This window comes from Cervus elaphus, chromosome 9 (genome assembly GCF_910594005.1).
Source record: "Cervus elaphus chromosome 9, mCerEla1.1, whole genome shotgun sequence".
In the NCBI taxonomy this organism is placed as follows: domain Eukaryota; kingdom Metazoa; phylum Chordata; class Mammalia; order Artiodactyla; family Cervidae; genus Cervus; species Cervus elaphus.
In genome coordinates this window covers 100,548,049-100,571,972 of record NC_057823.1, presented here as the reverse complement: position 1 = coordinate 100,571,972, position 23,924 = coordinate 100,548,049, and the positions used below count along the sequence as shown (strand labels likewise).

Below are 23,924 nucleotides of genomic sequence, written 5' to 3'. Positions count from 1 at the left end.
CATGTTCATGATCTACATTTCATGGTACATATCTTTTACTATTTATTTTCAAACTTTCCATTCTAAAAAATATCAAATTTCATTATCTGTCTTTCTAATAGTTGTTTTATTCATACATCATTATTGTGAATTCTGACATTTAATTTTTCATTTTTTAATTATATATTTTGTTTTTTTGCACTTCTCTTTTGCTTCTTACTCCTGCCCCCATTATTCTGTCTTCTTCAATGGATTCGTGTTTTATTCATTTTATCCCCATCAGTTATTTTAGGAAAGTTTAGCTGCTCACTTGCAGTTCACCAACTCCACTCCTCAGGATTGTGTGCATGTCTGTGTGTTTGGTCTAGGTTATTAATTTTATCTTTTTATTTTTTTTATTTTATCTTTTAAAAAAATAAACTATAATTATAATCCTTTGGCAAGTACCAGACTCTCTGGCAGCTTTTACAGTTTTCATTTTAGTCCTGATGATATAAAGTTTTCTTACCTTATTACTTTATATGATTTAATATTTTTTATTTTTACATTTTCTCCATAATTACAGTACACGTTTATTCCCAGGACTAATATCACTTTAATTATTTAAATTTATCATAGTTGGCTACAGACTTTCAGATGTTGCTTCTCTGGCATTGATTTTATTGCATTGCTCACAACTGCTGTAAAACATTTTGTGGGACCTCTTATTCTAGGTCCTTTAGGCCTGTAGCATCAGCCCCATGCACAAATTTGTATTTCTCTTAAGGTTAAGGTTTGTTATTTGTTGTGTCTTTAAGTTTTCTCTTGGCTTCTTAGTTAAATTTGTATTTGCTATATGTTTAGAGCAGAGAAGATTGCATCGACGTGTGAATTTTCTGTACTGTCTTTAGCTGACTATTTTGTTGTTGTTGGAGGATAATTGCTGTACAATATTGTATTGGTGTCTGCCATACATCTACTATTTTTAACTGTGCTTTCTCTTCCTCCTTTCTTTTAGGACTTGTTTTACTTCCAGGAGGTGCACTTGGCCAGATTCTGGGAGGTATCATTATTTCCAAGTTACACATATCTTCTAAAGGCCTTATGAAATTTGTAATAATTACATCTGCTATATCCCTTGTACTGCTTGCATTTGTAGTTTTTGTATACTGTGATCCAATACCATTTGCTGGGATCACTGAAGATTATGGTGGGTAAGTATAATTTTGTATTTTTATATCCAAACCAATCACATATTTCTTAGTCAATAATTATTTACCCAGTAACCCTAATAGGTTCATAACATTCTTGGCATTATTGAACATGTAAAAGAAACATAAAGCATAGTTTCACCTTTCATTGTAAAGGCAGAAATATCATAATGATGGCTTGTGGTGTAACTGCTTGTGCATTGATATAAAGAAAAAAGATGTTGAAATGAATCAGAACCCAGAAGTAGAAACCTGTATTAAAGTGAGTAGCAACTAGGAGACCATACTAACTATATGAAGCCAGGCTTACCTTTGTCTGAATTGTTATGTCAGGCTTCTTGTCAAGGAATGGAACTGAAGGCATCTGAAAGTATGCATGAGTAAGGTCTCCTTTTAGTTAAACCTGCAAAAATTCAAAGAACTGGGCACAGATTATTTTAATGTTACCTAATGTTAAGGAAGAGAAACAGAACTGGAATTAGAGACTGAAAGTCTAAGCAAGTAAAATAAGTAAAGAAAATTAGACTTAGACTTCAACTACGTGGCAGACCAGTGCTTCCACTGAGTATACCTAGAAAAGCTGAATTAATGTAAATGATTTGTTTAAAGATATCAGACTGTTGCTTAGGCAAGTAGCAGCTAAAGCACCAAAATCCTGGGGAAAGGCAAACCTCGTAAGGAGAAGCAACCTTCTGCAATTACTGTTTTCCCTGAGTACATTTACTATTTCTGGACATTGGCAAGAAACTGGGAATTCTGGCAAAGGGTCTTGGTGAAAAGCATCTATTAGGTTGGTGCAACAGTAATTACGGTTTGGACCCTAAATTTCAAATCATCATAACTAGACTCAAGTATGTCTTTATTAATCAAAATAGGAACCATTAGTCAACACATTTTTGCCAACAAGGAATAAGTCTGTTTATCCCTGTAACATAAAAATCCATGCTTTGGGACTTGACAAACTCTTGGAAAGCATTTCCTGAGTCCTGCTGGTTGTGGAAGCATGCAAAAAGTTGTCGAGATGCTTAAAGAAATAGTAGTCGGTTGGCAAGAGGACGAGTGAATATGGCAGATGAGGCAAAACTTCATAGCCCAATTCATTCAGATTTGAAGCACTGGTTGTGCAAAGTACTGCCAGGCATGGTCATGGGGAAGAACTGGGTCCTTTCTGCTGACCGGTACCATCTGCAGGCGGTGCAGTTTTCAGTGCATCGCATCGATTTGCTGAACATACTTCTCAGGTGTAACGGTTTCGCTGGGATTCAGAAAGCTGTAGTGGATCAGACCAGCAGCAGATACCAGACAGTGACCATGATCTTTTTTTTTTTTTTTTGGTGCAAGTTTGGCTTTGGGAAGTGTTTTGGAGCTTTGTCTCGGTCCAGCCACTGAGCTGGTCATCGCTGGTTGTCATATAAAATGCACTTTCCATTGCACATCAAATCCGATTGAGAAATGGTTTGTTGTTACATGAAGTAAGAGAAGATGACATTTCAGAATGACAATATTTTTGATATGCTGTCTGCTCGTGAGCACCCATTTATTGAGCTTATCTACCTTTCCAGTTTGCTTCAAATGCCAACCGACCATAGACTGACCGACTTTGGGTTCTTAGGCAACTTCTTATGTAGTCGTAAGAGGATCAGCTTCGATGATCCTCTTAGGTGGTCATTGTCAGCTTCCAATGGCCGGCCACTGCGCTCCTCATCTTTAAGGCTCTTGCCTCATTTGCAAAACTTCCTTTACCACCACTGCACTGTACATTCATTAGCAGCTCCTCGGTCACATGCATTGTTGATGTTGTGAGTTGTCTCTGCTGCTTTATGACCCATTTTGAACTCGAATAAGAAAATTGCTTGAATTTGTTTTTTGTCTAACATTATTTCCACAGTCTAAAGTACATATAAAATAAATAGCAAGTAGTAGTTCATTAGCAAAAATGTAAAACAAGAGATGCGTGTTAAAATGATGTATAACATAACCACATGCAGTTAAGAATGTATTCCAGTATCAAAGGGCGAAGTTCAACAATGCTAAACCACAATTGTTTTTGCACCAACCTAATAGTAAGATGACCAAAATCTGGCACAAATTTTTGACAGAACTTGGAGCCTAAAGAGATAAAAATTATGCCATGGAGCGGGACATGACATTAGGAAGAAGAGATGGAAACAAATAAGATAACACTCTTTTGGAGTTTCACTTAGCACATTTACCAGACAGTGAAGCTAAGAGGCTAAAATAAAGTAAAAATAATATAAAAAGCAAAGAAAATTTTCACTGGTCTTGTGATGCTCTATAGATAAGAGTTCAATTTTAGGATGTGCTGTTGGGAAGAAGCCATGGTAACCACCCTGTTCTTAACTGATACCTCTGTAAGTTTAAGATCTAAGAGTGAGGGCCTCCCTATAGTGCTGTAACCAGCCAGGAGTTAATTCTTCTCTAATTGGATTAATTCAGTCAGCCAGCACTGTAGCAGCAGAAAGACCTGACCCTCTGAAAGAAAGATAGTATCATACAAAGCTGTAAAGTGTTGCAGACAAGGGTCTTGCATTAAGGAAAATACCAGACAGGCACAAAGCCATGAGACAAAACAGATTGTAGAATAGACCCATAGGGGATCCAGATATTGACATTATCAAGTGAGAATGTTAAAATAGAAATTATAGGTACAGTGAGACAATGACTGTGAATTTCTCATCAGAAGCCACAGGTTCAAAAGATAGTAGAACAATGTCTTAAGAGTCCTGACAGAAAAGAACTTTAAACACATAATTTTTTATTATCCAGTGAAAATATTCTTCAAGAAAGAAGATGAAAGATAGTCTCATGTTAAGGATAATTAATAACATTTGTTGTTGGCTTTAAAAGAAATGAGATTTTGGAATTATCAGACTGAGAACATAAAGTAACTATGATTAATATTCTAAGGGTTCTAATGGAAAAAGTGGACAACATGAAAGAAAATCTAGATAATGCAAGCAGAGAGATGGAAACTCTAAGAAAAATATCAAAAGTAAATTCTAGAAAGCCAAAACAGCTCTAAAATAAAATAAAGAGTTCCTTTCATTGATTCATCAGTAAACTGGACAGAACTGAAGAAAGTATTAACGACTTTGAAGACACATCTGTGGAAACTTTTCAAACTGAAAAGCAAAGAGACAAAAGAATGAAAAAAACTGAAACGGAATATCCAAGAACAATGAAGCAATTACAAAGATGTAATGCAAGTATAATGGAAATGCCAGAAAGAGGAGACAAACGAACCAAAGAAATAGGTGAAGTAATAATGGCTGAGAGTTTTCCATAGTTAATGACAGACACCAAACCATACATTTGGGAAGCTCAGGAACACCAAAATTGATTAATATTCCAAAAAAATCTACAGGTAGGCATATCACATTCAACCTGCAGAATCAAAAACAATCTTGAAAAAAAGCCAGAGGAAATAAAACTTTACTTATAACTGTGTAAGCAAGAATGGAGTGAAATATGTAAAGGATTGAAAAAAAGTGAACCTTGAATGGTATATGCAATGAAACTATCTTTCAAAAGTGAAGGAGAAATATTCTCAGATACTCTTAAACAAAATATAAGGGAATTGTCACCAGTAAACCTGCTTTGTAAGAAATGTTTAAAGAATTTCTTCAGAAAAAATGATATGATTTATTAGATGTATTAATGCTGCTGCTGCTGCTAAGTCACATCAGTCGTGTCCGACTCTGTGCGACCCTGTAGACGGCAGCCCACCAGGCTCCCATCCCTGGGATTCTCCAGGCAAGAACACTGGAGTGGGTTGCCATTAATAGATCCATATAAAATGAAGAGCACTAGAGGGGAATAAATGATGGTAGACTATGTTTTTATTTTTATTATTTTAATTGTTATGATAGGTAATTCTTCAAAATAATCGTGGCATTAGGGTATTCAGTGATTATAACTTATGGATAGTGAAATAAATGGCGGTAGTCTTATAAAAGGGGAGGGAGGAATTGGGAATACATTTTTATAAAGTACTTGTAATACCAGTGACGTGTTATAATGTTATTTGAAAGTAAACTTAAATAACTTGTAAATGTATATTGGGAATTCTAGGAAAAACCATTAAAACATTAAAAAAAAAAACCAAGTATAAATGCTATGCTAACAGATGAGAGAAAATGAAATCTCATACCCAAAACCAGAGAAAGCAAAAAAACAGGAAAGCCAATAAGAACAAATTTTTGTTGTATAATTCTTCACAATAGTCTCTTATGACCTTTATATTTGTCATGCATCAGCTGTAATGTCTCTACTTTCATTTATAATTACATCTATTTAACTCCTTTTTTTCTCTTGCAAGTCTAGCTAAAAGTTATTCTATTTTATTTATCTTTTTAAAAAACTAAGTTTTATTAATCTTTTCTTTTGGTCTTTTTCATTTATTTCTGTTCTGATATTTATTTTCTTTATTGTACTTGTTTTGGACTTATTAATTTATTCTTTTTCTAGTTTCTTGAACTATAAAGTTAGATTGTTCATTTGAGATCATTTTTTTTCTTCTTCTAAGGTTTTATTGATATGAATTTCTTAGAATTGCTTTTTTTTTTTTACTGAAAACTAGTTGATTTGCAATATTATGTTAGTTTCAGGTGTACAAAATAGTGATTCAGTATTTTTATAGATTATAATCCTTTTAAGGTTATTATAAAATAATAGCTTATTTCCCCATGCTGTACAATATATCCTTATTGCTTTTTTATGCATGGTAGTTTGTATCTCTCAATGTTATACCCTATCTGGCCCCTCCCTCCTTCCTTATCCTTGCTGATAACCAGTAGTTTGTTCTCTGTATCTTTGAGTCTCTCTGTTTTGTTATGTACATTTATTCATTTTAGTTTTTCAGTTCAGTTCAGTCGCTCAGTCATGTCCGACTCTTTGCGACCCCATGAACCGCAGCACGCCAGGCCTCCCTGTCCATCACCAACTCCCGGAGTTCACCCAAACTCATGTCCATCGAGTCAGTGATACCATCTAACCATCTCATCCTCTGTCATCCCCTTCTCCTCCTGCCCTCAATCTTTCCCAGCATCAGGGTCTTTTCAAATGAGTCAGCTTTCCGCATCAGGTGGCCAAAGTACTGGAGTTTCAGCTTCAACATCAGTCCTTCCAATGAACACCCAGGACTGATTTCCTTTAGGATGGACTGGTTGGATCTCCTTGCAGTCCAAGGGACTCTCAAGAGTCTTCTCCAACACCATAGTTCAAAAGCATCATTTCTTCTGCACTCAGCTTTCTTTATTTTTCGGAGTTCACATATAAGTGATAACATAGATTTACCTGTTCTCTGTTTGACTTATTTCATGAAGCATAATACCTTCTAGGTCCATCCATGTTGTTGCAAATGGCAGAACTTCATTCTTTTTTATAACTGAGTAGTAATATTCATTGTATATAAATACCACATCTTCTTTATCCATTCATCTGTGGATGGACACTTAGGTTGGTTCCATACTTGGCAACTGTAAATAATGCTATCAACATTTATTGGGGTGTATGTATTAATATCTTTTTGAATTAGTGTTTTCATTTTCTTTGGATGTATACTTAGGATGTAATTGCTGGATCTTAATGGTAGTTTTGCTTTTAGTTTTTTAAAGAACCTTCATACTTTTGCTGTGTCCCATTGGTTTTGGTATGTTTTCAATTTTATTTCAGGGTATTTTAAAATTTCTCTTTTGATTTATTCTATGACCAATTGGTTGTTTAGTGGTATGTTGTTTAATCTTCACATATTTGTGAATTTTCCAGTCCTCTTCTTGTAAATGATTTCTAGTTTCATACTATTGTGGTTGGAAAAGATGCTTGATATAATCTCAATCTTCTTAAATTTATGAAGACTTGTGGCATAACATATGGAGAATTTTTATGTGCATTTGAGAAAAATATGTATTCTGCTACTGTTGTATGGAATGTCCTGTAAATGTCTGGTGAGTGTTGTCTCAAACCTGTGGTTTAATTTCAGTGTTTCCTTATTGATTTTCTGTCTGAATGTTTTATCCATTGCTGAAAGTGGAACCTCAAAGTCCTCTAGTATTATTGTATTGCCATCTATTCCTCCCTTTAGGTCTATTAATATTTGCTTTATGTGTTTAGGTGTTCCTGTGTTGGGTGTATAAATATTTGCAAGTGTTATATTTCCTTATTGGATTGATCCCTTTTTATTGTAAAATGACCTTTTTGTCTCTTCTTGCAGTCTTTGTCTTAAAGTCTTTTTTGTCTGAAAAAAGTATAGCTATCCCAGTTTTGTTTTGGTTTCCATTTGTATGTAATATAATTTTCCATCACTTCACTTTCAGTCTGTGTGTGTCCTTGTATCTGGTGAGTCTCTTGTATGTAGCATATATATGGATGGGGCTTGTTTTTTTTAATCCATTTAGATACTCCATGTCTTTTAATTGGGAAATTAGTCTATTTACATTTAAAGTGTTTGTTGATAGGTATGTACTTACTGCAATTTTGTTAATTGTTTTCTGAATGTTTTGTAGTTCCTGTGTTTCTTCTTGTTTCTTGCTCTTCCTTTGTAATTTGGTGATTGTATTTAGTGCTTAGACTCTTTTCTCTCTTTATTTTGTGCATTTTCTATAGGTTTTTGTTTTGTGGTTACCATGAGGCTTATAGAAAGCATATTTATAACAGCCTTTTTAAGCTGATAACAACTTAACCTTGAATGCATAATAAAACTCTACATTTTTACTTTCCCCCTGCATTTTATGTATGCTTTTGATGTCAAAATTTGTACCTTTTACCTTACATATCTATAAACAAATTATTGTAGTTATATTTTAATGACTATAATAACTAGATGAGCCTTATCTATAACAGTGGTGGTTTAGTCACTAAGTGACTATCTGACTCTTGCGATACCCCATGGACTGTAGCCTGCCAGGCTCCTCTGTCCATGGGATTTTCCAGGCAAGAATACTGGAGTGGATTGCCATTTTCTTCTCCAGGGGATCTTCCCAACCCAGGAACCAAACCCAGGTCTCCTGCACTGCAGGCAGATTCTTTACCGACTGAGCTATGAGGGAAGCCCATGGCTCTATAACAGTAACCTTATCTACAATTCTACTGACTAAATAGCCTTATGGCTCAACCAGTCCTTAGTTCTTGGTCATTCATCAAATCCCTGTGATTGCCCAGGTATCCTTCTCCATCTGTAGTCACCCCAGTAGTTGAGGACGGCCGAGATGTGTTAGTGGCCCAAGGGAGAGGGTGGCAGCTGGCACAGATGCAGGCAGATGGGAAGCTGGATCCTTAGGCAGTGGAGGAGAAAATATGTAGTTAGGTCTCTTTTAGAGAGAAACTGGGAGATAGGCTTTTTCTGCCTGTTCCCCCTGAGTTTATCGCTGCAGGAGGGGTGTTCTTATTTATGCCTATTAATAACTGCTTTTTTGTTTACAGTCCTGTGGGACTGTGAATACAAGGCCCATTGGCTATCACAGCCAAGTGATCCTGGGACCTGTTCCTTCCTTGGGCAGCAGTCAGAAAAGCTGGGATGGCAGATAAGTATACTTGCTCCTTCCAGGGGGACTGGCCATTTGTAGTGGGCTAGAAGTCAAGGTGGTGTCTGATGTCTTCCCCAGTCTCTAGGAAGACCACAGTCGGCTCCCAGATACCTGAGAATATACAACAGACAGCACAAGTCTTGTGAAGCCTAAATGTTTGCTGTCTGGCTCCTTACTGAATGTATTCATTGATCCCTAATCTAAACCTACCTATTGTTTAAAAAAGTAAACCTAAGCTAAACTCAGTCTACATGAAATCTACAATAAATAATGACATATATATTGAAAGTCAAAAGATGAAAAAAATCATAACATACAAACACTAAACAAAAGAAATCTAAAATAAATATATTAATATCAGGCTTCAGAATCAAGAAAATCAGGGGGATAAAGAAACATCGCAAAATTATAAAATGGTCAATTTACAAAGAGCAAACAATTCTACTTAAGTGTGCAGCTAACAACAGATACTCAAGATCTAAGAGGAAAAAGCTAGTAAAACTGAAAGAAAAAAGATAAATCCAAAAATATACTTGAAAACTTTATTGCAAGTCTCTCAAGGGAGATAAAAAAGTACTAATAGCACAGTCAGTCAGCTTAAACTAATTTATATTTATGGAACACTCCAGTCAACAGCAGCAGAATACCTATTCTTTTTGAATACAAATGGAATATATACCAAAATAGGCCATATTTTGGGTTATAAACAGACCTTTAAAATATAAAAGAACTGAAACTATACAGAGCATTGTACCACAGCAGAATCAAACTATCATCAAACAACAATAATGAGACAATCTCTAAACACTTGGAAACCGCATAACACACTTCTAAAGCACCCACAGATCAAAGCAGTCTGAAGAGAAATTAATAGAAAATACATTTACCTGAATGAAAATGAAAATACCACATATTGCAATTGTGGGACCAAACTAAAACAGTACTGAGAGGGAAATTTATAGTACTAAATGCATATAATAGAAAATAAGGAATATCTCAATAATCTAAGCTCCCACCCAAGAACTTAAGGGCAAAATACACTCGAAAGCAGCAGAAGGAAGCAAATAATAATACAAGTAGAAATCAATCAAACAAAAAAAAAACCACCTTATTCTTTTAAAGATCAATAAAATTGAAACATCACTAGCAAGATTAACAAAGAAAAAAGCAGAAAACATACAATTTACCATTGTGAGGAATAAAATAGGCAATAACTATCTGCATAGATATTTAAAGAATAATAAGGGCCCACCAAAAGTAACTCCACACTTATAAATTTGACAGGTAATGTGGACTAATTCTTGAAAACAGAAAAAGAACTCACCCAAAATGAAATAGATAATGTGAATAGTTATAGAAGGAACTATTAAACAAACTGAATCCACCGTTTACAAAGTACCCCTAAAACATATTCTGGCCCAGATGATTTCACTGAAGAATTCTACCAAATATTTAAAGAATTAACAGTGATTCTACACAGTATCTTCTAGAAAGTATAAATGGAAAGAGTACTTCCTAACTTGATTGATGAGGCTGGTATTATTCTGATAGCAAAGCCAAAGACAGTAAAAAAAAAAAAAAATGGATCACGCAGAACAATATCTCTCATAAACTTAGATGAAATAGCATCAACAAAAACTTATGCAATAATATATATTACAAATTTATACAGAAACTATACCTTCTTGTTGCCTAATATTCATCATTTCTCCTGTTTGGGGCTCATTCAGTGTATACATGTCAGTCAGGGCCTTGCCTCATGTGTCCCTTGTCCAGTGGGTCTTCCCAACCCAGGAATCAAACCGGGGTCTCCTGCATTGCAGGCAGATTCTTTACCAACTGAATGATCAGGGAAGCCCCCTAAGTTAACCAAAAGGAAATACATACTAGTCTTCTCATCAGCAGGTGTATGAGTTAGGCTCATCTGATTGGACTGCTCCCTCAAGATTTTGATTTTTCAGAAAGTAAGAAAAAAGCCCATGGTCAGTCAGAGATTACCTGCAGCAGCCAGTGTAAAACTGAATACTGCATTGCATCAGATCCCGGGGGTGGAGGCACGGGGGACATCTCACTAAGAAGATTAGTCCTATAATGTACTTTTGCTTGCCTTTTTTTGGTTCTCGATGGTTTTTAGAATCTACTTTTTGAGGCTTCTTATTTATTTCTATGAGCTCTTTGACATTCTCTCAATAAATTCGTGCACTTTACCCAGAATTAGTTCATGCTGCCTATATTGGTTCAAATACATAGTTTATAAATAAAAAGTGATAGTCTTAAAAATGATTTTTAAATATAGCTACTTTTTCAAATTACTAATAATGTAAATTAAGATCCTTTGATTTCCTTATAAATTTATATTTAGAAATTGTTCTGGATTTCCACTTTCAGCCAAGATGGAATAACACATTTCCCCTACTACACAAGCCAACCAAAAATTTGACAAAAATTGAGACAGTGGTTTACATGACAGAGGAATCGGTCAGTGAAAGACAGTGATACATGAGAGGTAGGAAACATCTAAGGTGAGCCTTATAATTCCTCCAGCTTACTGCCTTAAGAGAGTTTTGAGGTCATGATACAGGAAGGGGGAACCATACAGATTCCATCAAACTCCCTGAGTTGAAGCAATTAAGCTGGGAGCCCAGACAAAAACCAGTGCAGCTAGAATTCAGAGGATAGTATACCAGAAGACACAGCGTATCTACAGAGGATGAAGCATGAAGGAGAGTGCTGACTAGCATACATGTGAGTAAGGTAGCTGGGTCCAAGGCTACAAAGGAAAAAAAAAATTAAAGCAAGCAGAGCCCATCACACACACACACTGTTGGGCTTAGTACCTGTTCTGACTGGTTAGACTGGGAAACCTCCAGAATCACAGAGCATACAGTATACAGAAGGATCTTGCCTCAGTAATGGGTAATAATTAGCTCTAAACTGAGCACTACTTTGGCTCTAACAAATCTTGGGAGCAAGAGCTCAAAAAGGCAAAGCATTTACCTATAAATTAGCTGCATTCCAGAACAAAGCTTATTTATACAAGTACAGAAATATCTAGTTTCCAAGATGGTGACATTTACAAGACCTAATAATCCTTGAAAAATTAAATTCAAATCAGCAGAAAAATACAACCCATAATGATGAGCAAAATTACAGACCCATAACTGATGTATATGTTAAGATTATCAGAGAAGAATATTAACACAGTTATACCAGTAATCCATATGATAAAAATTCAAGTAGAAGACAATTTAAAAATCCAAATAAAGGTTCTAACCACTGCAATAATGTAAGAAAAAACATAAACAAAAAGCATCAGAAACAAAACTCTGTTGTCGATACCATTGCCTATGTAGAAAATGCAAAAAAACACTATAATAAAATGAGCTTAGCAAGTTTGTAAGATACAAATCAACCTACAAGAATCTATGTCATTTATATATGCTACCTACAACTGTAGAAATCAGTATTAAAAATAGTATTATTAACTCCCATAGGCTATCAATTGACTTTTCAACAGAAACTCTGTAGACCAGAAGGGAGTGGCTTGATGTATTTAAAGTGATGAAAGGGAAAAAACCTAATACTATACCAAACAGGGCTTTTATTCAGATGTGATGGAGAGATAAAAAGTTAAATATGCAAAAGCTAAAAGTTCAGCACCACCAATCTAGCTTTATAAGAAATATTAAAAGGACTTCTCTAACTAAAAAAGAAAAGACCATTACTAGAAACATGAAAATTACAAAAGGAAAAAAACTCATTGGCGACAGCAATATGAAGGAAAGATAGTAAATCAACCACATGTAAAGTTGGTAGAAAGCCTAAAAGGCAAAACTAATAAAATTATATCTGCATGGTGTTAGAAAGTGTTCTAGTTTCATTCTTTTACAAGTGGTTGACCAGTTTTCCCAGCACCACTTGTTAAAGAGGTTGTCTTTTTTCCATTGTATATCCTTGCCTCCTTTGTCAAAGATAAGGTGTCCATAGGTTCGTGGATTTATCTCTGGGCTTTCTATTCTGTTCCATTGATCTATATATCTGTCTTTGTGCCAGTACCATACTGTCTTGATGACTGTGGCTTTGTAGTAGAGTCTGAAGTCAGGCAGGTTGATTCCTCCAGTTCCATTCTTCTTTCTCAAGATTACTTTGGCTATTCGAGGTTTTTTGTATTTCCATACAAATTGTGAAATTCTTTGGTCTAGTTCTGTGAAAAATACCGTTGGTAGCTTGATAGGGATTGCATTGAATCTATAGACTGCTTTGGGTAGTATAGCCATTTTGACTATATTGATTCTTCCAATCCATGAACACGGTATGTTTCTCCATCTGTTTGTGTCCTCTTTGATTTCTTTCATCAGTGTTTTATAGTTTTCTATGTATAGGTCTTTTGTTTCTTTAGGTAGATATACTCCTAAGTATTTTATTCTTTTTGTTGCAATGGTGAATGGTATCGTTTCCTTAATTTCTCTTTCTGTTTTTTCATTGTTAGTATATAGGAATGCAAGGGATTTCTGTGTGTTAATTTTATATCCTGCAACTTTACTATATTCATTGATTAGCTCTAGTAATTTTCTGGTAGAGTCTTTAGGGTTTTCTATATAGAGGATCATGTCATCTGCAAACAGTGAGAGTTTTACTTCTTCTTTTCCTATCTGGATTCCTTTTACTTCTTTGTCTGCTCTGATTGCTGTGGCCAGAACTTCCAACACTATGTTGAATAGTAGTGGTGAGAGTGGGCACCCTTGTCTTGTTCCTGATTTCAGGGGAAATGCCTTCAATTTTTCACCATTGAGGGTGATGCTTGCTGTGGGTTTGTCATATATAGCTTTTATTATGTTGAGGTATGTTCCTTCTATTCCTGCTTTTTGGAGAGTTTTAATCATAAATGAGTGTTGAATTTTGTCAAAGGCTTTCTCTGCATCTATTGAGATAATCATATGGTTTTTATCTTTCAATTTGTTAATGTGGTGTATTACATTGATTGATTTGCGGATATTAAAGAATCCTTGCATTCCTGGGATAAAGCCCACTTGGTCATGGTGTATGATTTTTTTAATATGTTGTTGGATTCTGTTTGCTAGAATTTTGTTAAGGATTTTTGCATCTATGTTCATCAGTGATATTGGCCTGTAGTTTTCTTTTTTTGTGGCATCTTTGTCTGGTTTTGGAATTAGGGTGATGGTGGCCTCATAGAATGAGTTTGGAAGCTTACCTTCATCTGCAATTTTCTGGAAGAGTTTGAGTAAGATAGGTGTTAGCTTAACACCATACACAAAAATAAACTCAAAATGGATTAAAGATCTAAATGTAAGACCAGAAACTATAAAACTCCTAGAGGAGAACATAGGCAAAACACTCTCCGACATAAATCACAGCAAGATCCTCTATGACCCACCTCCCAGAATATTGGAAATAAAAGCAAAACTAAACAAATGGGACCTAATGAGACTTAAAAGCTTTTGCACTACAAAGGAAACTATAAGCAAGGTGAAAAGACAGCCCTCAGATTGGGAGAAAATAATAGCAAATGAAGAAACAGACAAAGGATTAATCTCAAAAATATACAAGCAACTCCTGCAGCTCAATTCCAGAAAAATAAATGACCCAATCAAAAAATGGGCCAAAGAACTAAACAGACATTTCTCCAGAGAAGACATACAGATGGCTAACAAACACATGAAAAGATGCTCAACATCACTCATTATTAGAGAAATGCAAATCAAAACCACAATGAGGTACCATTACACGCCAGTCAGGATGGCTGCTATCCAAAAGTCTACAAGCAATAAATGCTGGAGAGGGTGTGGAGAAAAGGGAACCCTCTTACACTGTTGGTGGGAATGCACACTAGTACAGCCGCTATGGAAAACAGTGTGGAGATTTCTTAAAAAACTGGAAATAGAACTGCCATATGACCCGGCAATCCCACTTCTGGGCATACACACTGAGGAAACCAGATCTGAAAGAGACACGTGCACCCCAATGTTCATCACAGCACTGTTTATAATAGCCAGGACATGGAAGCAACCTAGATGCCCATCAGCAGACGAATGGATAAGGAAGCTGTGGTACATATACACCATGGAATATTACTCAGCCATTAAAAAGAATTCATTTGAACCAGTCCTAATGAGATGGATGAAGCTGGAGCCCATTATACAGAGTGAAGTAAGCCAGAAAGATAAAGACCATTACAGTATACTAACACATATATATGGAATTTAGAAAGGTGATAACGATAACCCTATATGCAAAACAGAAAAAGAGACACAGAAATACAGAACAGACTTTTGAACTCTGTGGGAGAAGGTGAGGGTGGGATATTTCAAAAGAACAGCATATATACTATCTATGGTGAAACAGATCACCAGCCCAGGTGGGATGCACGAGACAAGTGCTCCGGCCTGGTGCACTGGGAAGACCCAGAGGAATCGGGTGGAGAGGGAGGTGAGAGGGGGGATCGGGATTGGGAATACATGTAAATCCATGGCTGATTCATATCAATGTATGACAAACCCACTGGAAAAAAAAATAATAATAATAAAAAAAATAAAATAAAATAAAATAAAATTATATCTGCAATAAATAGTTAAGGGATACACAAAAAGATGTAAAGTAGGTAAAAAACAGGAAACATGGGTGGAGCAAAAATGCAGGGTTATTAAAATGTGTTTGAACTTGAGATAAATAACCAAATAATGATGCGTGTGTCTCTGTGTGTGTGTACCTACCTAATGGTAACTGCAAATAAAAAATCTGTTAGTTACACAGACACACACACAAGAAAGGGATCCAAACATAACACTAGAAATAGTCATCAAATCACAAGGGACGAGAGCAAAAGAAGAGAAAGGAACAAAAAAGACCCACAGAAACAAACCCCCCAAAGTGAACAAAATGACAGTAAGTATATACCTATTAATAATTTCTCTAAACGTAAAAGTTCTAAATACTCTAATGAAAGTATATAGAGTTACAGGAAAGGATTCAAAACAGGATATAAAAACTATTAGAGCTCATCAGTGAATTCAGTAATGTTGCAGGATACAAATTTAATACACAGAAATCGGTTGCATTTCTGTACACTAACATCATACCATGAGAAGTTTAGAAAACAATGTCCAGCTTCCCAGGTGGTCCAGTAATTAAGAATCCACCTTGCAATACAGGGCACAGTGGTTTCATCCCTGGTCTGGGAAAATCCCACATGCTGTGAGGCAATTGAGCCGTGCCCACAACTACTGAGCCTGTGCGCTGAGGGTCCACACGCCACAACTGCTGAAGCCTGTGTGCCTCAGAGGCCGTGCTCTGCAACCAGAGAAGCCGCTGAAATGAGAAGCCGGCACACTGCCGTGAAGAGTAACCCACACTCACTGCAACTAGAGAAAGCCTGCACACAGCAATGAAGATCCAGCACAGCCAAAAACAAATACATGTTTAAAAATTAAAAAGAAAAGAAAGAAGTCCCATTTTAAATGCATTACAAGAAGAGAATACCTAGAAGTAAATCTAAGAAGGTAAAGGACTTGTACTCAGAAGACTATAATGGACAATGATGCATGAAATAGAAGATGACACTCACAGACGGAAAGATAGACCATGTTGATGGGTGGAATAATTAATATTGTTAAAATGACCATACTACCCAAGGAAAACTTCAGATTCAGTGCAAGTCCTAAAAATATCAATGACATTTTTCAGAGAACTAGAAAAACTAATGCTAAAATTTGTAAGGAAACAAAAGACCCTAAGCAGCCAAAATAATCTCATGAAAGAAGAAATCATGCTCCCCTGATTTCAAACTATACTACAGAGCTACAGTCATCAAAACGTATAGCAGAGGCAAAACACAGACACATAATCAGTGGAAATAAAACCAATCTTACATGGACAGTTAAGCTACAACAATGAAGATATATACAATGGGGAAAAGACAGCTTCTTCAACAAATGGTATTGGGAAAACTGAACAGCTACATGCAAAAGAATCAAACTGGTCTAGTCTCTCAGACCATAAACAAAAATAAATTCAAGATGGATTAAAGACTTAAATGTTAGACCTGAGATTACGAAAGTACTGAAAGAAAACGGGCAGTACACTCTTTGACTTCAGTCTTAGTGATAGGTTTGGATGTCTCCTCAGGCAAAGAAAACAAATAAAACATAAACAAATGGGACTACATCAAACTAAAAATCTTTTGTTCAGTGAAAGAAAGCGTCAAAACATAAAGGCTGCCTACTTAATGGGAGAAGATATTTGCAAAGGATGTATCTAACAAGGGATTTATATCCAAAATGTACAAAGCATACATACAAGTTTATTTTCTGCTCCTCAGTATTTGGCTGAAGAGAAGAAAAGCACTAACTAGAAAAGATATATGCACCTCTGTAATTATTACAGCATTATTTACAATAGCCAAAGGCACAGAAACAACCCGAGTGCCCATGAATAGAGGCATGTATAAAAAAGATGTAATACACATGCAGTGGAGTATTAGTCATAAATAATAATGAAATCGTGCCATTTGTAACAACAAAGATGGAAATAAAGGGTCTTTAAATATAAGTTAAATATTTCAAAGACAAATACTGTGTGATTTTACTTATGTGTGGAATCTATTTAAAAAATGAATGAACAAACATCACATACCAGAAACAAAGTTGTATAGATGCAGAGAACACACAAGTGCTTGCCAGAAGGAAGGGAGTTGAGGGGAGGAATTAAAGAGGTGAGGGAGTTTAGGAGGTACAAACTTTTAGTTGCAAAATAAGTGAGTTATGGGTATGAAATGTGCAGTCTGGGCATTATAGTCAATAACTGTGTAATATCTTTGTGTGGTGATGTATTGAAACTAGACTTAGTGTGATGGTAAGTTTGAAATGTATAGAAAACCACATCACCATGCTGTGTAACAGGAACTAACAGTGTTGTAGACCAATTATACTTCAAAAACCAACTAACCAATCAACTAACTAACTCATAGAAAAATAGATCAGATTCGTGGGTTACTAAGGCAGGGGTTTAAGGGAGCAGAAACTGAATGAAGGCAGTGGAAATGTACAAACTACCAGTTATATATAAGTACCAGGGATGTAATGGACACTAGACAAATGTAATTAATACTGCTACATATTCGAGATGAAAGTTGTTAGAGTAAATTCTAAGAGTTCTCATTACAAGGAAATTTTTTTTTTCTTTTTAATTTTATATTGATGATGTATGCTCACTAAACTTATTGTGGTGATCATTTCATGACATATGTAAGTCTAATAATTATGCTGTACATCTTAAGCTTATAAAGTGTAAATTATCTTTCAATAAAACTAGAAAAGCTTAAAAAATAATGTTAACAATACTATTAAGCAAGAAAAAATTCTGTAGAAGAAAATATCAATATTCAAAAATCTTTGACATTTTATATACTACCTACAAACAACTTAAAATTGATATTAAACAACAATACCATTAGCAATAGTATCAAGAAAAAGAAAATATTAAAGATAAATACGATAGAAGATGTAAAAACTCTATATAATGATTACAGTAAAACTTGCTGAAAGAAATTAAAGACCTAAATTTTAAAATGAAGAGATATCCATCCAATGTTGGTGGATTAAAAGACTCAATATCTTTAAGATGTTAATCTTCAGATGTTAATACAGAATTAATGCGTGTATTCAATGTAATCACAACCAAAATCCTAGTGAGCTTCCTTCTTTACATATTGGAAAAATGACATTTAAATTCGTATAGCTATGCAAAGGACCTAGAAAAACCACAAACAAACAATTCTAAAGAACAAAGATGGAGGGCTAACACTATTTGATTTCAAGACTTATTATAAAGCCACAATAATCATGAAAGTAGTATTGGTGTAATGTAGACAAATAAGCCGGTGGAACAGAATAAAGTCCAAAAGTACACAAATACATATATAGATAATTGATTTATGACAGAGTGAATGTGCAGTTTATGGAACACTTAGATATCTATATTTAAACAACTGAACTTTGATCTGTATATTATACAATAAAGAAAGAAAGTGAAGTTGCTCAGTCGTGTCCGACTCTTTGCAACCCCATGGACTGTAGCCCACTAGGCTCCTCCGTCCATGGGATTTTCCAGGCAAGAGTACTGGAGTGGGTTGCCATTTCCTTCTCCAGGGTATCTTCCGGACCCAGGGATCGAACCTGGGTCTCCTGCACTGCAGGTGGACGCTTTACTGTCTGAGCTGCCAGGGAAGCCCACGTATTATACATGCTAATAATTAATTTAACATGGGTGGTAGATGTAAAATGTAAAATTCCAGGGATATGAGAAAAAATTTATGTGAACTCGTGTTCAGCAAGATTGCTGGGGAAATATCAGACGATATGCAGATATGCAGATGATACCACCCTTATGGCAGAAAGTGAAGAGGAACTAAAAAGCCTCTTGATGAAAGTGAAAGAGGAGAGTGAAAAAGTTGGCTTAAAGCTCAACATTCAGAAAGCTAAGATCATGGCAGTCGGTCCCATCACTTCATGGCAGACAGATGGGGAAACAGTGGGTTACTTTATTTTTGGGGGCCCCAAAATCACTGCAGATGGTGATTGCAGCCATGAAATTAAAGTAATTAGCCTCCAACTAATAAAAGTAAATGAAAAAAAAAGATGCTTACTCCTTGGAAAGAAAGTTATGACCAACCTAGATAGCATATTTAAAAGCAGTGACATTACTTTGCTAACAAAGGTCCGTCTAGTCAAGGCTATGGTTTTTCCAGTAGTCATGTATGGATGTGAGAGTTGGACTGTGAAGAAAGCTGAGAGCCAAAGAAATGATGCTTTTGAACTGTGCTGTTGGAAAAGGCTCTTGAGAGTCCCTTGGACTGCAAGAAGATCCAACCAGTCCATCGTAAAGATCAGTCCTGGGTGTTCATTGGAAGGACTGATGTTGAAGCTGAAACTCCAGTACTTTGGCCACCTCATGTGAAGAGTTGACTCATTGGAAAAGACCCTGATGCTGGGAAGGCTTGGGGGCAGAAGGAGAAGGGGACAACAGAAGATGACATGGCTGGATGGCATCACTGACTCAATGGACATGGATTTAGGTGGACTCCGGGAGTTGGTGATGGACAGGGAGGCCTGGCGTGCTGCGATTCATGGGGTTGCAAAGAGTCGGACACGACTGAGTGACTGAACTGAACTGAACTGTGTTCAGCAAAGATTTCTTAGGTATGACACCAAGTATGTGATCCATAAAGAAATATATTGATAAATTGGACTTAATTAAAATAAAAAAAATGCTCTTTGAAAGAGTCTATTAAAGTAATGCAGAGACAGACCATAGACTATGAGAAGATATTTGAAAATCATGTTTAACAAAGGACTTGATTTCTTGATAATATTAACAACACTCAATGCTTAATAATAAGAAAACCACAAAAATGGGGAGAAGATTTGAACAGATATTTAACTAAATAATAAATGTAGATGAAAAATAAGTGCATGGGAAGATGTCTAGCATCAGTCATTAGGGAAACTCATATTCAGTTCAGTTCAGTTACTCATTTGTGTCTGACTCTTTGCGACCCCATAGACTGCAGCATGCCAGGCCTCCCTGTCCATCACCAACTCCCGGAGTTCACCCAAACTCATGTCCATTGAGTCGGTGATGCCATCCAACCACCTCATCCTCTGTCGTTCCCTTCTCCTCCTGCCCTCAATCTTTCCCAGCATCAGGGTCTTTTCAAATGAGTCAGTTCTTCGCATCAGGTGGCCAAGGTATTGGCATTTCAGCTTCACCATCAGTCCTTCCAATGAATATTCAGGACTGATTTCCTTTAGGATAGACTGGTTGGATCTCCTTGCAGTCCAAGGGACTCTCAAACTATATCTTTGTTAGAATGTCTAAAATTAAAAAGACTATTCCAAGTGTTGGCAAGAAATATAGGAAACAGTTGAAATCTTATATACTGTTTCTGAGAATATGAAAGAACACAATCACTTTGGAAAACTGACAGTTTCTTAAAAAGTTAAATGAACACCTACCATATGATCCAAAAATTCTACTTCTTGATGTTACTCAAAAGACATGGAAGCATATGACCATACAAAGACCATGTAAAGACCAACTTCATGAAAGAAGTCAGACAAAGAAAGGGCACATACTGTAAGATTCCATTTCATAAAATGCTTTGAAATTGAAACTAATGAATACTGTCAGAAAGTAGATCAGCAGATGCCGTGGGATGGAGGAATCATTAATACAAAGGAGCATGGGGAACCGTGGTGGGTGATGATCATGTTCGTTAACATGATTGCAGTGATGATTTCATAAGTGTATGTGAATTGTACACCTTGTATATGTACAGTTTATTGTATATCAGTTATACCTAAATCTGTTAAAAATTAATAATCATATTTTATTGATCTCTTTGATATCTTGATGTGTTAATATGTATAATACAGTAGTATTATAATTACATTCAATCTCTTTTTTTTTTTTTACAGAGCAGGGCAGTTGGGAAACCTGACAGCTCCTTGCAATTCTCATTGTAAATGCTCATCTGCATTTTATTCTGCTACATGTGGAAGAAATGATATTGCATATTTTTCTCCTTGCTTTGCAGGTTGTACACAGTCTAAATCATTCAAGGCTAGCAAGGTTATTATCTTCTATTATGCTTCTTTCTCTCCATTAAGAAGTGCATCTTATAGATGTTTACATTTTACTCTTGCTCTCTATAGAATCCTTTTTTCTCCTTATTTTTCCTTTTCTTAAATTGTGGATTTATTGGTCACAATTCATAGGACTTACGGAGAACTGTAAGTGAAGTGAAAGTGTTAGTCACTCAATGGAGTCCAACTCTGTGACACCGTGGACTGTAGCCTGCCAGGCTCCTCTGTCCATGGGATTCTCCAGACAAGAATACTCAAGATTCCCTTCTCCAGGGGATCTTCCCAACCCAGGGATGGGACCTGGGTCTCCTGCATTGTAGACAGATTCTTTATCATCTGAGCCACCAGGGAAGCCTGGGAATGACTTTGCGGTCCATATTTTTTTCAGTGTTTCTCTCCTCTTTTTTTGTCTAGTCTTTGTGAGGGGAAGAGAAAAGAGCATTTTTCCTCATATATGGACATTATTGGAGAAGGCAATGGCACCCCACTCCAGGATTCTTGCCTGGAAAATCCCATGGATGGGGGAGCCTGGTGGGCTGCAGTCCCTGAGGTCGCTACGAGTCGGACAAGACTGAGCGACTTCACTTTCACTTTTCACTTTCATGCATTGGAGAAGGAAATGGCAATCCACTCCAGGGTTCTTGCCTGGAGAATCCCAGGGACGGGGGAGCCTGGTGGGCTGCCGTCTATGGGGTCGCACAGAGTCGGACGCGACTGAAGCGACTTTGCAGTAACAGCAGCAAATGGACATTATACCATCTTCCCAAGTAGGCAATAAAGTACTTTATTAGTACTTTATTTATTAGTATCTACACCACAATATTCTTTTTTGCTGTTACAAACAGATAATTTTATTACAAGATAATAACGTACCTGACCAACTTTAGTTCCTCGATGTATTTTCTCTGGCCTATGATTTAACAATATATCTTCAGTTTTTATTGAATATTTATATTGAAAAGATTATGTACCCTTAAAAATTTTTTTTCTTAAATGTTTAAAATGATTCTTTAAATTTTTAAAATTTAAGATGGTTATTTATATGTATTATATTTTCTAAAAACTTACATATTTTAGATGATTTATATATTTTAAAATATATTTAAAATATTTTAAATCATTCAAAATAGGTTACTATGGAAAACTTTAAATGTAGTAGAAAAGCATAATGAACTCCTATATGTTACCCATTTTCAACAATTTATTAACTTATGGAAAATCTTATTTTAAATGAATGATTTTTTAAGTGTTCACATTGTAACCACAGTATAAAGCATAACTGTTTGACTTTGGTGTTTTGATCCCATGGGATATTCAAGAGCCAAAAATTCCACTCACTGAAATGCTCTAACCCCTCTTTATTTTTCTGGGGAATCCGTTTTAGGGATTTGTTTCTATTTCATAAAAGTCTTTATAATTTAACTTGTGTAAGGAATAATTAATTCTTGAGGAATAATGAAGTAATTCACAAAATCGTGACTCAAACTGTGTGATAACATTTTTTTTTTTATATCATTGGTATTGACATATATACACTATCATCTGTAAAATAGATAGCTGGTGGGAAGCTGCCACATAACACAGGGAGCCCAGCCTGGTGCTCTGTGATAACATTTGATGCTGAATAAAAATTAAAAGAATGAAATATTTTTGACCAAAAATTAGATGTTACAAATTACCCAAGACAATTAGTTTTGAAAAGCAATAAAGTCTCTGAAGGAAAACTGACCGTAGCAGAAGTTATGATTAGTACAATGATACAGATGGAGCCAATTAATGGATAAAATATACATTAACTTCAAGTGGGAAAGAATTTATACCAATAAACATAATTTTAACAAAATTAAATTTAAATAAGAGAAATACTATATATAAAAAATTAACGTATCTAAATTGTGCTAATGGAGTTCCTTCTGGAAATTTTTTTTTCAATGAAAATATGTCAACTTTGAAATAATTCTGATTTAATGTTCATATTCAAAGTATGATCAGGGTCAAATGTGTTAGAATTAAGTGGTCTTCAGTTAGACTTATGCAAAAATTTACAAGAGGAGTGGTAGGAGATACTACACCTCTGAAGATTTAGAATTTTCTATGAAAAATTACAGCTTTACCAAAACTGAAAACAGATATCTGCTATTCATGTTGATAATATTCCAAGTGTTTTACCTCTTTGAGACCCACATGTATTGCTATTATCCATGCTGTCAGTTCAGTTCAGTCGCTCAGTCGTGTCTGGCTCTTTCCACCCCATGAATCGCAGCACACCAGGCCTCCCTGTCCATCACCAACTCCCAGAGTTTACCCAAACTCATGTCCATCGAGTCGGTGATGCCATCCAGCCATCTCATCCTCTGTCGTCCCCTTCTCCTCCTGCCTTCAATCTTTCCCAGCATCAGGGTCTTTTCAAATGAGGCAGCTCTTTGCATCAGGTGGCCAAAGTATTGGAGTTTCAGCTTCAGCATCAGTCCTTCCAATGAACACCCAAGACTGATCGCCTTTAGGATGGACTGGTTGGATTCTCCTTGCAGTCCAAGGGACTCTCAAGAGTC

At 35.8% G+C, this 23,924-nt stretch overlaps 1 protein-coding gene across 1 annotated transcript in view; it reads left to right on the top strand.

The window, feature by feature from the left end:
* Positions 1–23,924, top strand: part of LOC122700830 (solute carrier organic anion transporter family member 6A1-like) — a 116,536-nt gene that overhangs the window by 67,805 nt on the left and 24,807 nt on the right. Inside the window, exons 10-11 of the mRNA XM_043913860.1 lie at positions 977–1,172; positions 21,205–21,358. Of these exons, the coding sequence (XP_043769795.1) occupies positions 977–1,172; positions 21,205–21,358 (350 nt within the window). The remainder of the gene's footprint in view (positions 1–976; positions 1,173–21,204; positions 21,359–23,924) is intronic.